The sequence below is a fragment of the Gopherus evgoodei genome, chromosome 8, assembly GCF_007399415.2.
Source record: "Gopherus evgoodei ecotype Sinaloan lineage chromosome 8, rGopEvg1_v1.p, whole genome shotgun sequence".
NCBI classification, from domain to species: Eukaryota; Metazoa; Chordata; order Testudines; family Testudinidae; genus Gopherus; species Gopherus evgoodei.
Genome location: NC_044329.1, coordinates 57,186,322 through 57,203,577, shown reverse-complemented (window position 1 = coordinate 57,203,577; position 17,256 = coordinate 57,186,322). Strand labels below are relative to the sequence as shown.

General features: G+C 44.2%; 1 protein-coding gene across 2 annotated transcripts; it reads left to right on the top strand.

Moving 5' to 3' along the window:
• Positions 1–3,760: 3,760 nt before the first annotated feature.
• RGS16 (regulator of G protein signaling 16) lies at positions 3,761–13,199 on the top strand. Of its 2 annotated transcripts, XM_030573960.1 has the most exons (6): positions 3,761–3,891; positions 6,055–6,156; positions 6,650–6,757; positions 6,944–7,005; positions 10,609–10,775; positions 11,074–13,199. In XM_030573960.1, the coding sequence occupies exons 1-6, from the start codon at positions 3,851–3,853 to the stop codon at positions 11,272–11,274; spliced, it is 681 nt and encodes a 226-aa protein (XP_030429820.1). In that variant the 5' UTR covers positions 3,761–3,850; the 3' UTR covers positions 11,275–13,199. The 2 variants fall into 2 exon arrangements, with proteins under 2 accessions (XP_030429820.1, XP_030429821.1); XM_030573961.1 differs by lacking the exon at positions 6,650–6,757.
• Positions 13,200–17,256: the final 4,057 nt, after the last annotated feature.

Sequence of the window (17,256 nt, the reverse complement as noted above, 5' to 3'; positions counted from 1 at the left end):
TGCGAGGATAAATTCACTAGTGTTTGTGAGGCACTGAGATACTACAGAGATGGCAATAAGTACCTAGAAAGAGTTAACCCTCTCACGTATGCTACACACCTATCCTGTTTCAGAATATTTCCAGTGCTTTTAGGAATTAAAGAGAAAGGTTTGAACTTTCCTGTGTGCTCCAGGGACCTTTAAGTGCCAGCTGGCAGAAGGCACAAGGGATGGCATGTGAGGTCTCTACTGAGAGCCAGAAGCTCACTGGTTGTAATAATCATTGTGAAATGTATGCACAGGTAATATTTAAGGAGTTATGTATCAATACCTAGGTTCTTAAGGTCTTGGAGGTAAGGCAGGTCACTATGACTTACCTCAGAGATGTTCTTTGCAGGCAGGAGATAACTGATACCTATCTCCCTGTTTGGCCATTTGTGTATTGTAGTCCCAGGCGCATACTGAGCTGAGTACAAACTGAGAGACTGCAAAATCTACAGAAGAAATCTACAGGAAGAAACAGACAGCAGGAGGCATCCCATTTATGAATGAAGACAAAGGATTGGCCTGGTATATCACAGAATGCAAAAGGAAACACACTGAGTCCTTCACCAAGGAGGGAAACTGACAACGTGCTTGTCCCATTGAAGGAGGGTCACTGCCAGCCTGGCTGTAAAGCACTGCCAGGATTTGGGGTGAGTATTACTTTACAAGACATAAGAGTTTCTTGTTGATTAAGTTCTAGGCTCTAGAATGTGTGTTATGATTTTATTTTATATATAAGCATTTGTTCCCGATACTTCTACTTGATACTACTTGAATCTCTGTGCATTGTTAAATAAACATATGCTTGATTTCACCATACACATGCCTGAGTGCTGGGTGTTAAGCCAGAGCGAAGTTCTCAGGAGTGACTACTAAGCTAGGGTGTTGTTTCTTTGGAAGCAGTGGCTATGAACAGTGAGTGTCCAGTGGACCAGGGGCTGGACACTCCAGGAAGATGCTCAGAGGGCTTGAGGGGTGGAATGTGTCCATCGCTAACCTGCTGTGACAGGAGGGCCTGCGAGACCAAAAGGGAGCACTGCTTGTGTAGCCCCTGGCTGGTGGAGGTAGAAAGCTGACCTACGGCAGGCACAGACAAAGTTACCTCATGTTAAGGCAGGGGGTAGCAAGATCCTCATAGCCCTGGGTATTCCCAGGAAACATCACAGCCACCGCCCTACTCTGGAATAGACTGAATGCAGTGTTCAGTAAGTGACTGATCTTTACCAGGTTACTGTGATCCTGTGGGATGGAGTCTAAGACAGTAGAGGGTCTATGACAAATATCAAGGGCAAGAGTCAGTGGTATGCTCTGGATATTTCCAGCTGTTCCAGTGATCCAAAGCAGCTATAAACCCAGTATAATAGACCAGTTAAGCAACCCATTGCTACCAGTGAATCTGGCCCCTTATTGTTTCATTGTATTTATTATTTCCTGTATACTACTTCAGTTCTACTATTCCATTGCTGTTCAGACAGACATAGCTAGGAAGATAAAAACGTGCTTCACGGGTGCTGCTAAAGCAGCTTAAATGAGCTGTTGTCCTGAGTTCGCTGCAGTTCAGACAGTCTAATGTGAACGGCTGTTGTGGCAGATGCAGCCCATGGACAGATGCAGAGGAGGGTAGTTAGTGTTTGTGAAAAACGTTAAACCGGGTGGATGGGCTCACAGTGGCCATGGGGCTGGTTGAGAGTCAGGAAGGAAGGAGCAGATGGGTTTAGAATCACCGCTTACAGATTTGTATTGAAAGATGAGGAACGTAAGAGCTGTGATATTATGAACTCTGATGCCCAGAGAATGCAACAAAAACAGGGAACCACAAAGAGTTAATGTCCAAAAGCCGTCCTGGTGACTGTAGTAATAGAGGGAGTTGGTGTTACTCAGAGGGAGAACTGCATTTCCACAGCAGAGAGCTTTAGACTCTGCTTGTCTGTCTGGCACGTTTGTCCACCACAGGGGTTTTACACCTTCCTCTAGCATATGATACTGGTCACTGCTTCAGACAGAATATTGGTATGGCAATTGCATCCTATCCATCCATCTATCCTCTGCTATATCTCTGTTTCCCATTTATCTCTGTCTGCAGGTCTCTCTTGCTTCCCTTTCTCTCTCCAGCACTGCAGTACAATATGGCATATGAGATAGTGCAGCAGCAGGATACTTATTCTTGATAGCCGCACCTCTGTCAGAAGCTGTTCTGTTACGCATTTGGCTGTTTCAGTGGAGCCCTTGGTGTGGCCTTAGAAGGAGTGACGTTCTGCTTGTTATAACATCATGGGAATGTGGGGGCACTATCAGGTTGCAGTACAGTCTCCTACTGTGATAAATTTTCAGAAAATTGACCTTTCTCTACCTCTTTGCCCCATTCTGTCATAAGGAGGCGGGAGAAAACTTGTTCATTTTAGCCACCAAGAATAGAACAAGCAGCAATGGGTTTAAACTGCAGCAAGGGAGGTTTAGGTTGGACATTAGGAAAAAGTTCCTAACTCTGAGGGGGGTTAAACACTGGAATAAATTGCCTAGGGAGGTTGTGGAATCTCCACCTCTGGAGATATTTAAGAGTAAGTTAGATACATGTCTATCAGGGATGGTCTAGACAGTATTTGGTCCTGCCATGAGGGCAGGGGACTGGACTCGATGACCTCTCGAGGTCCCTTCTAGCCCTAGAATCTATTAATCTATTCTCTTTAGCTCTTGTCTCTTTATCTCCTGCTCCATTCTCTCTTTCCCCGGTTTTATTTTCTCTGTTCTTCTTTTCTCTCCTAGTCAGGTTCTTACATCCTGCCTGTTACCATGGTATCTTTTCCCTTACTCTATATTTCTCTCCTCTTCTTGCCTACTCCTCTCCCTTCACCACATGCAGAGCAGAATGAAACAGAGTCTGCAACTATGATCCAGTGTACGTTGCACATTGACCCATATCGAGGGATATAGTTTCGATAACTAAGATTGTCCTTCTGCACGGTTTCAAAATATAGGTGAGGCCAAACTCTGTTTTAACTATTGTCTCTGAGTTCTGCCACAGCTTGGACGGATAGCGTGATTTGGAGGCATGGTTAAAACACCATTTTGCCCCATTGACTATGCAAGGGAGACACTGGGCCAGTTTCACCCACATGCGCCGGCTGCTTTGCACTGCTCTGGAGATTGTAAACCAATTGCTCTGCTCTGAATGCACCAGTGAATCTGGCCCATTGTTTAAACTCCAGTGAGGACAAGCACATTGTACCTGGTATTCTCCCAACATGCTTGTATCTGTAGTGCAGACAGGACTAAGTGCTCTCCAGACAGTGGTACTTAGCTAATAACTGCTTTGCTTTTCATATATTGTATATTAAACAGATTGTTTTATTTTAAGAAAAAGAAAAGATTCCCATTCTCCAGCCACCGGGAACAGCATATACTTCTTCTTTCACGGCAGAGAGTCTAGGGACAGTCACAATGCTAGCAGCTTCTGATGTTTACATAGCAGGTACAGTTTATAGGTGGAAAATAGTCTGTTTTTCCTGTTATCTGGGAACAGGTTAGGACTATGTTGTTCAAGGACAGCTCTGATACTCCCCCACTTCCCTCTCTTAACACACACAAAGGAAACCCACCTAAACCATTATCAAATTTTCTTACTCCTGTCAGAGCTTTTGGTTGGCTAGAGGCTGGAGCTGTGTGTGGCTAACCCCTCCCACTTCCCATGTGATATAAAGCACAGCTCCCAGGCCCTGTTTCCAGGCTACAGCACAGGACTACAGCAGCTGCTTGTTGCTTTCCATTCCAGTGCCAAGGACTAAACCCGTTGTCAGCTACCTACCCTTCTGCTTTCCCAGTTCTCAGCATGTGCCGGGGTTTGACTGCACTTTCCACCTGCTTGGAAAGGTAAGAGATTTTAAAATACCAGAACTTTGGGAAATAAAGGACTTGTTGATACAGAAAGATTAGATTCAGTACTAGACCTTATGGCCACTTTTGCATGGGCAATGATGCTGCATTGGTAAAACTGGGACACACACTGTGTTTAAATCATAGCTAACAGTGGTTCAAGCAGTATAACTTAGCAATATAGTACCAGGGAGGAGGGTAATGTAGGGGTAAGCAATATGAAGAGGTAGTACTGCTTTTATATTGTTTTAAGTGCTTGAGGTTTGTCTTGCTATCCCCTTCAATTGCAGAACTTGCTTCGTTCCGACAGCATAAAGCATATTTAAAATAAACGATGTGGATGCGGTGTAGCAGAGGCTTGTGCTACACCTCTACATTGATATAACGCTGTCCTCAGGAGCCAAAAAATCTTACCACATTATAGGTGAAACAGCATTATATCGAACTTGCTTTGATCCACCAGAGTGCACAGCCCTGCCCCCCCGGAGCACTGCTTTACTATGTTATATCTGAATTTGTGTTATATCGGGTCGTGTTATATCGATACAGAGGTGTACTTGTTTGGCATTGAATTGATAATTTTTATAACAGTCCTCTGAGACCTTGTATAAGCATTAGTATAAACAACATTTGATCTGTACCCTTTCTTAGGGATGGTACTCTAGGGAGAAGGTGATATAGCAGGTAGCTCTCTCTGTATTGTCGCAAAGATGCAGTGGCAGGGAGGTGTCTCAATATTGTCGCAGAGATGCTGTGGCACGGAGCTGTCTCTGTGCTGGCGCAGAGATGCCACTGCAGGCAGCTGCACCAGTACTGCTGCAGAGACCATGTGGCCAGGGCTGGCGCTTCCATTTAGGCGACCTAGGCGGTCGCCTAGGGCACCAGGATTCGGGAGGGTGGCAGGCTGCTCCAGTGGACGTCCTGCAGGCGTGCCCGCGGAGGGTCTGCTGGTCCCACGGCTCCGGTGGAGCATCTGCAGGCATGCCTGCGGCAGGTCCACCGGAGCCGCGGGACCGGCTTGGGGCGGCGAAATGGCTACAGCCGGCCCTGCGCCTAGGGCGCCAAAAACCCTGGTGCCGCTCCTGCATGTGTCACAGAGATAGCTCTGTAGTGTTGCAGAGACACTGTGGTATGGGGATGTCTGCATAGTGTGGCAGAGACAGCAGGACTCAATACTGCTGTTGAGCTGTCACAATACTGCTGTCGAGAAGAGAGCAGTTTCGCTATTTTCCCTGAGACTCCAGAGCAGAAGGGAAAAGTACTTAGGACAAGAGGATCAGGAGAGTAGAGCAGAGATTGACCAACAGACACCATAGTGAAGAGGAAGCCAGAGGGATAATGAAAGTGCCAGACAGGGCAGGCAGCTGTCTCTATACTATACACCAGGGGTAGGCAACCTATGGCATGTGTGCCAAAGGCAGCACGCAAGCTGATTTTCAGTGGCACTCACACTGCCCGGGTCCTGGCCACCGGTCCGAGGGGCTTTGCATTTTAATTTAATTTTAAATGAAGCTTCTTAAACATTTTAAAAACACCTTATTTACTTTACATACAACAATAGTTTAGTTCTATATTATAGACTTACAGAAAGAGACCTTCTAAAAATGTTAAAATGTATTACTGGCACACAAAACCTTAAATTAGAGTGAATAAATGAAGACTCGGCACAGCACTTCTGAAAGGTTACTGACCCTTGCTGTACACTAACCAGGCAAACACCTCCACACATGCTCTATATGTGTATACAAGAAAACAATCTCCCAAGAAGTTACTGAGAGTTTTCTAGTGGCTTCTGGTGGCAAAGGGTGGGATTGGCGAAGAAAGGTTTTAATTCATAAATAGGTACACAATAACTCATACTAAAGATAACAGTGGGCTAAACCAATTACAGGAATAAGGGACTGAAATTCCACTAGAGTCATGGAGCTGTACCTGTTTCTATCAGTGTTTAATTTGGCCCTGTGTATCCAAGCTGGATTCAGAGAGAGTACTAGCTAACTGCATCCCGAGGCATTTTTCTGTAAGGCTATAACGCTAACAAGCCTGTCCTAGCAACAGGCCTTCCCTCAGTTTGATGAGCATGCGCTTCCGCCTCCTAGTGACCATTCCTTGTCTCTTAGTATCTATTCCATACCCATCTGCTCCTCTTCTGTCTTTCAGAGCCAAACTACTCAAGACTCGTTTAGGGATCCTGCTTCATAAACCAGAGTTGGGACATGAGGCTGAGAGCTTCAGCACATCTGAGCAGGGCACCAAACTGAGGTAAGCCAAGCCTGCCATCTTCCAACTCAGCCCAGGCCCCCTGCTGCTGTACATGGGTAGACATAGGCAGCAGAGCACTGTATCATGAGAGAGTTGTATTGGTCCCCAAGGACTGCCCTGGGATTGGATCATGTTCATGCCCCTTTCCATATGAGGAAGAAAGCACAATACATCAGCAGAACTCACAGCTCTCCACCCACTAAGCCACACCCCCAGATTTTCAGAGGGGTATGTTTATTACCCAGCTCTACCAGAGAAAACCAGACTCGACAACAGGAGTCCTAGTGAGTGGCATCTGGGACACAGTGTGGTGTCCCAGCTTCAGGCTAGACACCAGAGTGGACTTAACCAATTACTGAAGTCCCCCAACCAGCTGCTGGACTCTATCTGTGGACTGTAGTCAACCTTAGAACCAGAACCCTCACTATTTGAAGGGAAACTCTTTGCCAGAGCTTGTACCAGCTGGAATTGGCTCTTTTGAATCTTTATTTAGAAAAACAACTGGCCATAGCTATACGATGGAGCTAAGATCTGGCGAGTCATCTGGAAGTGTAAGAGAGAGGGAGAAAGAAAGAGGGAAAGGACGGAGAAGACCCCAGAGGTAATGAGATTGCTGGGTCTCTTACTTTAGTTTTCTATGGAGTGATGCAGTCCTCTCCTCTTCCCCTAACACAGTAGCCTCTGCCATGGAGCTTTTCTATCCCTGAGAATTTGGCTAGATTGAACACTTGTTAGAGCTTGTTTCCATAAAACAAGGTTAATACTTAACTTTACTTTTCCTCTCCAGAAACTCCTCAGAGGAAGCACTAGAATGGAAGAAGTCCTTTGATCACCTGCTGAAGAGTAAAAGTGAGTATGAGTCTCTTGTATGACAGAATGAAGGGGGAAGTACACCAAGACTGAGTGGGAGGGGAGACTAAGGGTTAATTGTGTGCATAAGTTCAGCACAATAGGCAATGTTTATCCATTCTCAGACTAGAATAAAAGAAAGGTTGGTCTTTAAGAACTGCTTCCTTCTCCCTCCTGAGAGTATTGTTTGATGCAAAGAGGACAGTGGAGCAGATAACTGTCTGAACAAGCTGGGTAAAAACCAAACAGAACTGCTGCATGGCCAAGTAGGGTTGCCATTTTTCAGGCATGGTCCTCTTTCTGGCTGAGATGTTGCATCACAATGCAATGACATGTTGTTGGGGCATAAACGTTATCATCCTGATGTTATGTCAGTGGGATGTATCACTTTGTCAGAACGTGGACTGTAAATTGTCCTGCAGGCTAAGGTAATTACCCATTCCAGTTTCAATGCACATTCAGTAGAGACCCATGAAAATGGATGTCGTTTAACAACTTTGGGGTTGAGAGACAATGCTACCACTTGTACTATTCAGAATTTTCTTAGAGAGGGAGAATTCAACAGCTTCCTTCCAGAATGGTAGGAAACACTCAGCAGTGGAGAAGTACTGATTCTGTGTGAGGGTACGTCTACACTATGGGATTATTCTAATTTTACATAAACCAGTTTGTAAAACAGATTGTATAAAGTCGAGTGCACGCGGCCACACTAAGCACATTAATTCGGTGGTGTGTGTCCATGGCCCGAGGCTAGCGTCGATTTCCAGAGCGTTGCACTGTGGGTAGCCACTCCGTAGCTATCCCATAGTTCCCGCAGTCTCCCCCGCCTCTTGGAATTCTGGGTTGAGATCCCAGTGCCTGATGGGGCAAAAATCATTGTCGCAGGTGGTTCTAGGTAAATATCGTCAGTCATTCCTTCCTCCGGGAAAGCAACGGCAGACAAACATTTCTCGCCCTTTTTCCTTGGATTGCCCTGGCAGACACCGTAGCATGGCAACCATGGAGCCCGTTCAGCTTTTTTTTTTTTTTTTTTTTACAGTCACCGTATGTGTACTGGATGCCACGGACAGAGGCAATATTCCAGCGCTACACAGCAGCATTCATTTGCCTTTGCATGACAGCAGAGATGGTTATCAGTCATTCTGTACCGTCTGCTGCCATTGTAAATTGGCAATGAGATGACGGTTATCTGTTGTTCTGTACCATCTGTGCTATCATGGGTGCCCCTGGCTGAGGGCGGCCGGGAGCGCAAAGGCAAAAATGGGAATGACTCCCTGAGTCAATCCCTCCTTTATGGTATCTAAAAATAGAGTCAGTCCTGCCTAGAATACAGGGCAAGTGTACTAGAGAACCAGTGTATCAGAGAACCAGAGAGCACAGCTGCTCCATGTCAGATCCCGCAGAAATGATGAGCTGCATGCCATTCACGGGGGGGTGCTCCTGCAACAATCCCACCCGTTGCTTCCCTCCTCCCCCAACCTTCCTGAGCTACCGTGGCAGTTTCCCCCCCATTTGTGTCATGAAGTTATAAAGAATGCAGGAATAAGAAACAGTGACTTGTTAATGAGATAAAATGAGGGGGAGGCAACCTCCAGCTGCTATGATAGTCCAGGCAGGACATTAAGTGGTGTGGGGGAGAGGCGCCCAGCATCCCACTGCTATGATAGTCCATGCAGTACAGAATCTTTCTTTACACATGAAAGGAAGGGGGCTGATAGAGCTCAGCCCTCAGTTGCTATGATGAAGACGGTTACCAGCCATTCTGTACCATCTACTGGGAATGACCAGGAATCATTCCTATTTTTACCCAGGTGCCCCCGGCCGGCCTCACCTGAGGCCAGCCAGGAGCACTCAGCAGCTATCCAGCATATTGTACCATCTGCCACTGGGGAGGGAAGAGGAGCAGATACTACTCTTTACTGCCGCAGCATCGCGTCTACCAGCAGCATTCAGTACACATAGGGTGACATTAAAAAAAGTCAAGAAATGATTTTTTTTCCCTTTTCTTTCACGTGGGGGGGAGGGAGTAAATTGACTAGCTATACCCTGAACCACGCCAGACAAGGTGTTTGAACCTACAGGCATTGGGAGCACAGCCAAGAATGCGAATACTTTTCAGAGACTGCTGGGGACTGTGGGATAGCTGGAGTCCTCAGTACCCCCTCCCTCCATGAGCGTCCATTTGATTCTTTGGCTTTCCGTTACGCTTGTCACGCAGCACTGTGTAGCCTGGAGATTTTTTTCAAATGCTTTGGCATTTCGTCTTCTGTAACGGAGCTCTGATAGAACAGATTTGTCTCCCCATACAGCGATCAGATCCAGTATCTCCCATACGGTCCGTGCTGGAGCTCTTTTTGGATTTGGGACTGCATCGCCACCCGTGCTGATCAGAGCTCCACGCTGGGCAAACAGGAAATGCAATTCAAAAGTTCGCGGGGCTTTTCCTGTCTACCTGGCCAGTGCATCAGAGTTCAGATTGCTGTCCAGAGCTGTCACAGTGGTGCACTATGGGATACTGCCCAGAGGCCAATACCATTGATTTGTGGCCACACTAACCCTAATCCGATATGGTAATACCGATTTTAGCGCTGCTACTCTCGTCGGGGAGGAGTACAGAAACCGATTTAAAGAGCCCTTTATATCGATATAAAGGGCCTCGTAGTGTGGACGGGTGTGGCGATAAATCGGTTTAACGCTGCTAAAATCGGTTTAAACGCGTAGCGTAGACCAGGCCTGAGTATATCCATCCTGCCATCAAGACTGTCTGTACTTGCAGAAGTACTGGCTGTGCTATGCACTAGAGTCCCAGTAAGAAAATCTCTCTCATACACAAACACACATGTAAGTACTTTCCAGGGATACACTTTGGAATCAGGGGAGGGTTATCTCCTTCCTACGTGGTCGCAGTGCCCAGGAGTTAAATAAGTGACATTAGAAATGACAAATCTTCAAACTAAAGTGGACTGAAAATGTTACTAATACGATAGAAATGACTCCATGGAGGAGAGGCCCTTCTCTACTGATGTGCTCCTTGTTTCAGCACAACCCAAACTTTGTACTTGTTAACCAAAAGGGGTGACATTTGGAGATGTGACATCATAGACTCTCTTGAACATGGAGCATGTGTGCTTCTGCACGGCTTGTGACTTGTTCCCTGTACAACTGAGCCAAGAAGGAGAAAGTCACCACTCAGATGTGCTCAGATACTCATGGAGGGCATATAAATACCTAGATAGATCTACAGAAATCTGTTCCAAAGCCCCAGGGAATAGACTTTGGAGAACAATTATAGAAGGTCAGACATGTAGAACATGCTGGAGACACAGGATATGCCCTGTTCCATGCCTGTCTGTGGGAAAGTGGTTTATTGGAACCCAGAGGCCAATAAACAATCTGAGAACGGTGGAATCTCTCCAGGGTGAAGTAGAATCTTATTATGTCATGGTCTGAACTCCAAGAGAGACTTTTCAATAATGCTAAATTACTCAATAAGCAAGATGTATTTTAAAACCTGGCAGCATTCCTCATCTCCCAAAGCTGTATGAAGCTGCTTCCTTTTCCCCTTCTTCCATCCCTAAATCTAATTTTCCTTGTTCTTCACAGATGGGGTGGCTACATTCCATGCCTTCCTGAAGACAGAGTTCAGTGAAGAGAACCTTGAGTTTTGGCTGGCTTGTGAGGAGTTTAAAAAGTCCCGGTCAAAAACTAAACTGTCATCCAAGGCTCACAGGATCTTTAAGGAGTTTGTTCAAAACGAAGCACCTAAAGAGGTCAGAATTATTTCTAGCTTTGCATTTTATGGTATGGGTGTGGAATTGAGAACTGTTTCACTTATTTAACATAAGTTTGTGACAATAATGTGCTTTCTCTGCTCATACAATGGGAAAATTAGTTCCCACACCCCAAGTGCTGTCTTATATGGAAGGCACAGCATGTGATTTCCCAGAAGACCATACATAATATTTACAGTCATGCCCCCATTTTATTTAGGAAGGGAAGTCATTTCCCTCTGCATATGATAATGTTCCCACACCAAAAGAATATTGTGTGTTCTGTCCTTCCTCACAGGTGAATATTGACCATGAAACCAGAGAAATAACCCGGAAGAACCTGACAGCGGCTACTACTACTTGTTTCGATGCTGCACAGGCAAAAACCCGCACTTTGATGGAGAAGGATTCCTATCCCAGGTTCCTGAAATCTACCTCCTACCAGGGCTTGACAGAGCAAGTCATCAGCCATAGCACCAGCAAGCGGTTGCATACCTGATCCAAGTCACCTGCACTGCCAGAAACTGGGGGGAGAAGGGAAAAGCCACATTGTGAAGCAAAGGTAGAGGAGGCAGGAGCCTGAGAAACAGCAACTGAGGCAGAAAGAGCTCTGAGCAGTGGGGTTTTGGCTAAAGTCCTGGGATTTTATCCTTATCAGGATCCCTAGGATCTCAAATGCTTCCATGTACCTCCGAGCTGTAGTGAGGAGCACCTGTCCCCCATCACTGGCATGGGAGATGGTGAAATGGGAACTGTTGGGAGAGAGGGAGATGGGTGGACAGTTGCTTATATGCAAGCAACCGCTTCAGTGACGGGTAGTGGGGAAAAAGTATGCAAGAAGAGACTTGCACTAAAAGCGGGGCGGGGGGGAAGCTGGATGAGAGGCTCCATCTGAGTGGCAGGTTCCATTGGAAACAGGGTAGATTCAATTCCCCCCCAAAAACTGTCCTTCATCTGATGTTGAACTTTGTGCATACAGACAGATATAGACATGCATGCATAAAGAGAAAGCCTCAGTCTGCTCTCAAGACCCTGCCTCTGTACCGACACAAATTACAAACAATACATAGCGCTCAGAAGTTTGCAATTTCCACAGTGCTGGGGCCAATGAACCCACACTTGTCTGCATGTTCTTGCACCAGCTGGAATTTCCAGCATCTCAAATCATAGAGATGCAAGCACAACTTTGGGTTTTCAGCCACAGGAGTCCTGCATCTGCTCTGTTTTGATTGAGAGGGATTTCAGATTCTATTCTGCCCTCTCCAATGCATGCTCTGGGTGACCCTTTACACCTCCTTCCAATAAGACATCAGCATAGCATGAACATTTCCCCCCCATATAAACTACATGAGCTCATGTTTTGGTCCTCTAAATTATGTGCAATCTTGGATTGCCTGTCCCACTTTTTATTATTGATAAAATTTCATAGATGAGCACAGCACTTTACAAAGTACATACTTTGGATAAGCCCTTGCCCTGAGGAGCTTACAACTGAAATTGGATTTATTGTAGATACCACAGTCCTTAGATACCATGGTGACAGGCACTACATAAAAACCCAAGAGAGGCAGGTAGAGAGAACTCCAATACAGTCCAAGGATGAGGCACAAGAGTGGCAAAAGCTGGAGTCCTAATTGGTCGGGCTGGCATTGTTTTTTTTTTTTTTTTTTTTTTTTTTTTTTTAAGAAGAAAGGGGAAGGTTGATAGATTTATTGTATGAGTGTGGAATTGGAGAATGATGTTTAAAAAGGCTCAAAGGGCCAGATTTCTAAAAGGTATTTAGGCTACTAACTCCCATAATTTTTTTTATCATTTTGTGTTTTCACCTGCATAACGTGCCCTTTGGTGATTGTGCCAGGGCTCCTCTTTTTTACGTGCCTTCTTCAAATACAGAAGCGCTCTAAGACCATGCCTCCTCCCCTGTGCCTGTGTCTCTGCTGCCATGAAAGGAGCCCTGCAAAATATGGATTAGGAGATAGATGTCTTCTCCACCCAATCTTCCCCCAATAGGCTTGTGGAATTTGTTTCTCAGGCATGTGTCTACAGAGAAAGTCAAATAGGTCCTTGAATGAAATGTGGAAGAGGAAATATGGAGATTTCTCTTGGTTTTGAATCTGGGCTTAAGTCCTCTAGCTGGTGAGATCAATAGGCAGGTTACTTGCATTTAGTGATCCACACAAAATAGAGTTTGGGAGATGAAGCTAAGCATAAAGCTCCAAGACAGTGAAAGTGGTTGGAAAAACGCATTTAACTAGAAGTTGCTGCCCAATGCTTCTCTGTGGGGCTTGTAGAACATTTCATTTGCTGAGATTTCTGGCATAAGACTTGATTTTTAGAATCCCACCCTGATTAGGTATGTCATGGTATAATTCCCCACTCTGAACCTTAGCGTCCAAAAGATGGGGTACCAGCATGAATTCCTCTAAGCTCAATTACCAGCTTAGTACTTGTAGCACTGCCACCAACCAGAAATTCCAGTGCCTGGTACACTCTGGTCCCCCTAAAACCTTGCCTGGGGACCCCCAAGACCCAGTCCCTCTGGATCTTAACACAAGGAAAGTAAACCCTTTCCCTCACCGCTGCCTCTCCCAGACTTCCCTTCCCTGGGTTACCCTGGAAGATCACTGTGATTCAAACTCCTTGAATCTTAAAACAGAGAGGAAAATTCACCTTCCCCTCTCCTTCTCTCTCCCCCTCCCAACTCTCCCTGAGAGAGAAAATAATCCTGACACAGAGAGAAAATTAACTTCTCTCCCCCCCTTCCCTCCTTTCTCCCCACCAATTCCCTGGTGGCTCCAGACCCAGTCTCCTGGGGTCTCACCAGAATAAAACAAACAAACAAAACAAACAAACAATCAGGTTGTTAAAGAAAAGCTTTTAATTAAAGAAAGAAACAGTAAAAATTATCTTTGTAAATTTAAGATGGAATATGTTACAGGGTCTTTCAGCCATAGACACTGGGAATACCCTCCCAGCCTAAGTATACAAGTACAAATTAAAATCCTTTCAGCAAAATACAAATTTGAACTCCTTCCAACCAAATACACATTTGCAAATAAAGAAAACAAACAAGCCTAACTCGCCTTATGTACCCAGTACTTACTATTCTGAGTACATAAGAGCTTGTATCAGAGAAATTGGAGAGAAACCTGGTTGCACATCTGGTCACTCTCAGAACCCAGAGAGAACAACCACCAAACACTAACAGCACATACAAAAACTTTCCTTCCTCAAGATTTGAAAGTATCCTGTCCCCTGATTAGTCCTCTGGTCAGGTGACAGCCAGGCTCACTGATCTTGTTAACATTTTACAGGCAAAAGAGATAAGTACTTCTGTTCTATTAACTCTTACTTATCTGTTTATGATGAAGTATTTACAGATCAATTAGATAATTATTCAGACACAGCTACACTGGTGCTAGCAACAGTATAAATACAAGTGTAGATCAGGCTCAGGTGTTTTCAACACTGTCTCATTGATAACCTGCCTTGAGCAAACTTTCCTGGTAAGACAAACATAGTGCAATCTTACCTGAAGCAATTTATTCACAGAAGCCAAATCCTGAGATCCTTACTCAGTTGTTACTCAGTCTTTGCCCAAACAGCCTCCTCTTGACTTTCATGAGCATTTGCCTGAGTAAGAACAGAGAATTTGCCCTGGATCATTAGTGGTGCCCTCCTATTGCAATTTGTCTGGCCACTGGCTTGAAGAATCTCAAGAACTAGTGGCTGGACTCTTCTGCATCCTCCTCTCTTCTTCCTTCCCATTCTACCTCTGAGTCTTCATGGGTTCCAGCTGGGTTCTCAGGAGATTCTAGCTGCTTTAATATTTATTATTTATTTTTCACAACTGGAACTAGTTTCATAATGCTATGAGATACATTGTTCTGATTGCATGGCTAACACAATATTATATTATTATTAGACAATAAAAAAAATTGAGATGGCTTCCCTCTTGTCTTTGTTTTTAAATTACACTCTTTTTGCATTGGTAATCATGGGACATAAATTGTAGTTTATGGCAACATCGCACATAGATTGCATGTCACTCACAGTGTTGTTTTAAAAACAATTACACTACCAGAAGCAGACACACTAAAGGAATGGAAAATGGAGGGGGGCACACAACATCTTTCATGAGATAGCTTATTAATTTCTCTGAAATAGAGATTACTTTCATCTTTGGAACTGGTTAAGTTTAAGAACATGTTCATTAATAGTATTTAGCCCTGTTATAGCACTTTTCATCTTCAAAGCATTTTACAAACATTTACAATTCACAACTCCAATATGAGATTGATGAAGAGTACTACTACTATTCCCATTTAACATGGGGGGAACCAAAGCAGGAGAAAGTAAAGTAGGTTTGCCAGGTGTTCAGTTTTCAACTGGAACACCCGGTTGAAAAGGGACCATCTTCAGCCTAGTGAAAATGAGCGAGAGCAAGCGACAGAGGGAGGGAGGATGGAGTGAACAGGGCAGAGCCTCAAACTCCCCAAGTTCAAAGAGAGTTGGTGTCAGATAGAATTGTGACTCCGGAGTCCCAGCTGCTAAGCCTATGCTAAACACCACTGGGCCAGACTGCTCCTTCTCATTAAAAATGTCCTTTACCAGCAACTATTTCTTTAAATCTTTTTTTTTTTTTTTGGGGGGGGGGGTTAAAATAAACACAACCCAACCATTGAAATATTAGTGTACAGAATCCAAAATTCAACTCAGTGATACATTATGAAGTATGACCATTCCTTTCCTATTCTAACTCTGCTGCTGCCGCCAAGTGCCCATTTGAGGTATAGATTTTTTTTTTAATTTCTCATTTTCTTTATTAAACGTAGTTTTCCTTAATGAGTCAGATAAATTAAAGTCACTGTACTTAGATACTGGCTAATTTTTGCATAAGAGAGGAAAGAAGTTTGAGAGATGTCCAGAAAGCACTTGTTAGGTTACACAGCAAGGAAAGGGTTAGAGAGGATTTTCAATAAAATAGTGTTAAAGCAGGAAAAACACTTTTCAGTTAGGAGTTTTAGTTTAAAAAGAAATCAAAGTAATTGTGTTTCTTAATACTCATTAAAGGTTAATCTGAAACTGAGTTATTGTAGAAAATCTTTAAATAGAGCAAAATATTTAAATTACCATAGAAGAACAGAAAATATTTAAGAGGCAACTGAAATCTTTTCAAGAGCCTGAAGAATAGTCTCTAAAAATTAAGGGAGCGATACAGGGCCATATTCTGTTCTCAATTATTGCAAATTTGGAAGAACTCACACTAGTATAACAGAGGGCAAAATTTAACCCTATATGAGCGATACTTAAGTAAAAACTAAAGGTTGTCAGGTAGCTCTTTTTACATATTAGGTAGTTAGGGACAACTTTGCTACTGGTAAATAGAGTCAATGGAATTACACACCCATTCATGCCAGCAGTGAACTTGACTCTCCATTTTTCTTTAAAAAGATATGGGGTCTAATCCATGCCTGATGTAACTTCAGTGAAATCACTGGACTGGGAGTAATTTGGTCCTTGGTGAACTGTCTTCTTTCCATGGTGGCTGAAATCACATTATCAAGTTTGCAGTCTGATTTCATCACAGTTCTAGCAAGATTCTCTGGAGTAGAAGTGGACCAGTATATTCACGGAAACCACACTGGAACTCTGCAAGTGATAATCATAGGCACAGCCTTTGCTAGCAAAATCCAATCTTAATTTGTTTAGGGCCTTAAAGCTTTGAAAACACTATATTTCTCAAGTCTTTTTAATCAAAACCCTTATGTTAGTATTTTATTTGGACATGGTGATTATGTTTGGTTCCAATAAAGTCTGACAGTTTCTCAGGGAAAGGGCTGTGAATTTGGAATCAGAAAACAAGATTTGGTTCTGGGTTTTGAAAAGTCAGAAACAAACTCAAATCTCAGAATCAGTACCCAGCAAAAACACTTCAGCCTTCTGTGTTTGAGATTCCCATGGGAACCTTTACTTGGTGATTTTCAAAAATCACAAGTGGGCGTGACTGGTCCTCAGAACTGTATTATCATGTTGACCTTTTCTAAGACCTGGGAAGAACATCGTGTAATTTTTGCCTTCAGAAAAAAGTCCCTGTAATTCACCCTTTGCTCAAAAGTTCTGAAGACATCACATTCTGCTGAGCTGACCTGTGTGCTCTCTCAGTCTCCTTTGAGAGATGGCTTCTGTGAGTCACACCCATTCCTGATTCCATTCACCCCTTCCCGTTCTCACTCCCATTCCCAGAGCTAGCCAATTCACCTCCTCCCATCCCTGGCCCAGAACTTTCTTGATTGGAGAGTACAATTAAATAGCTGGGGGGGCGGGGGAATTCTTGAACACAAATAAGAGCATGGAAACCCCCACAGTAAACATTGCAAAAAAACACATATCGAATCAGTGAGGGGATTCCCCAGAAGTTTAGGATCTGCGAGTGGTTTGGATACGCAGCCTCAAGTTCAGAAGGTTTTGCAAAACTGCA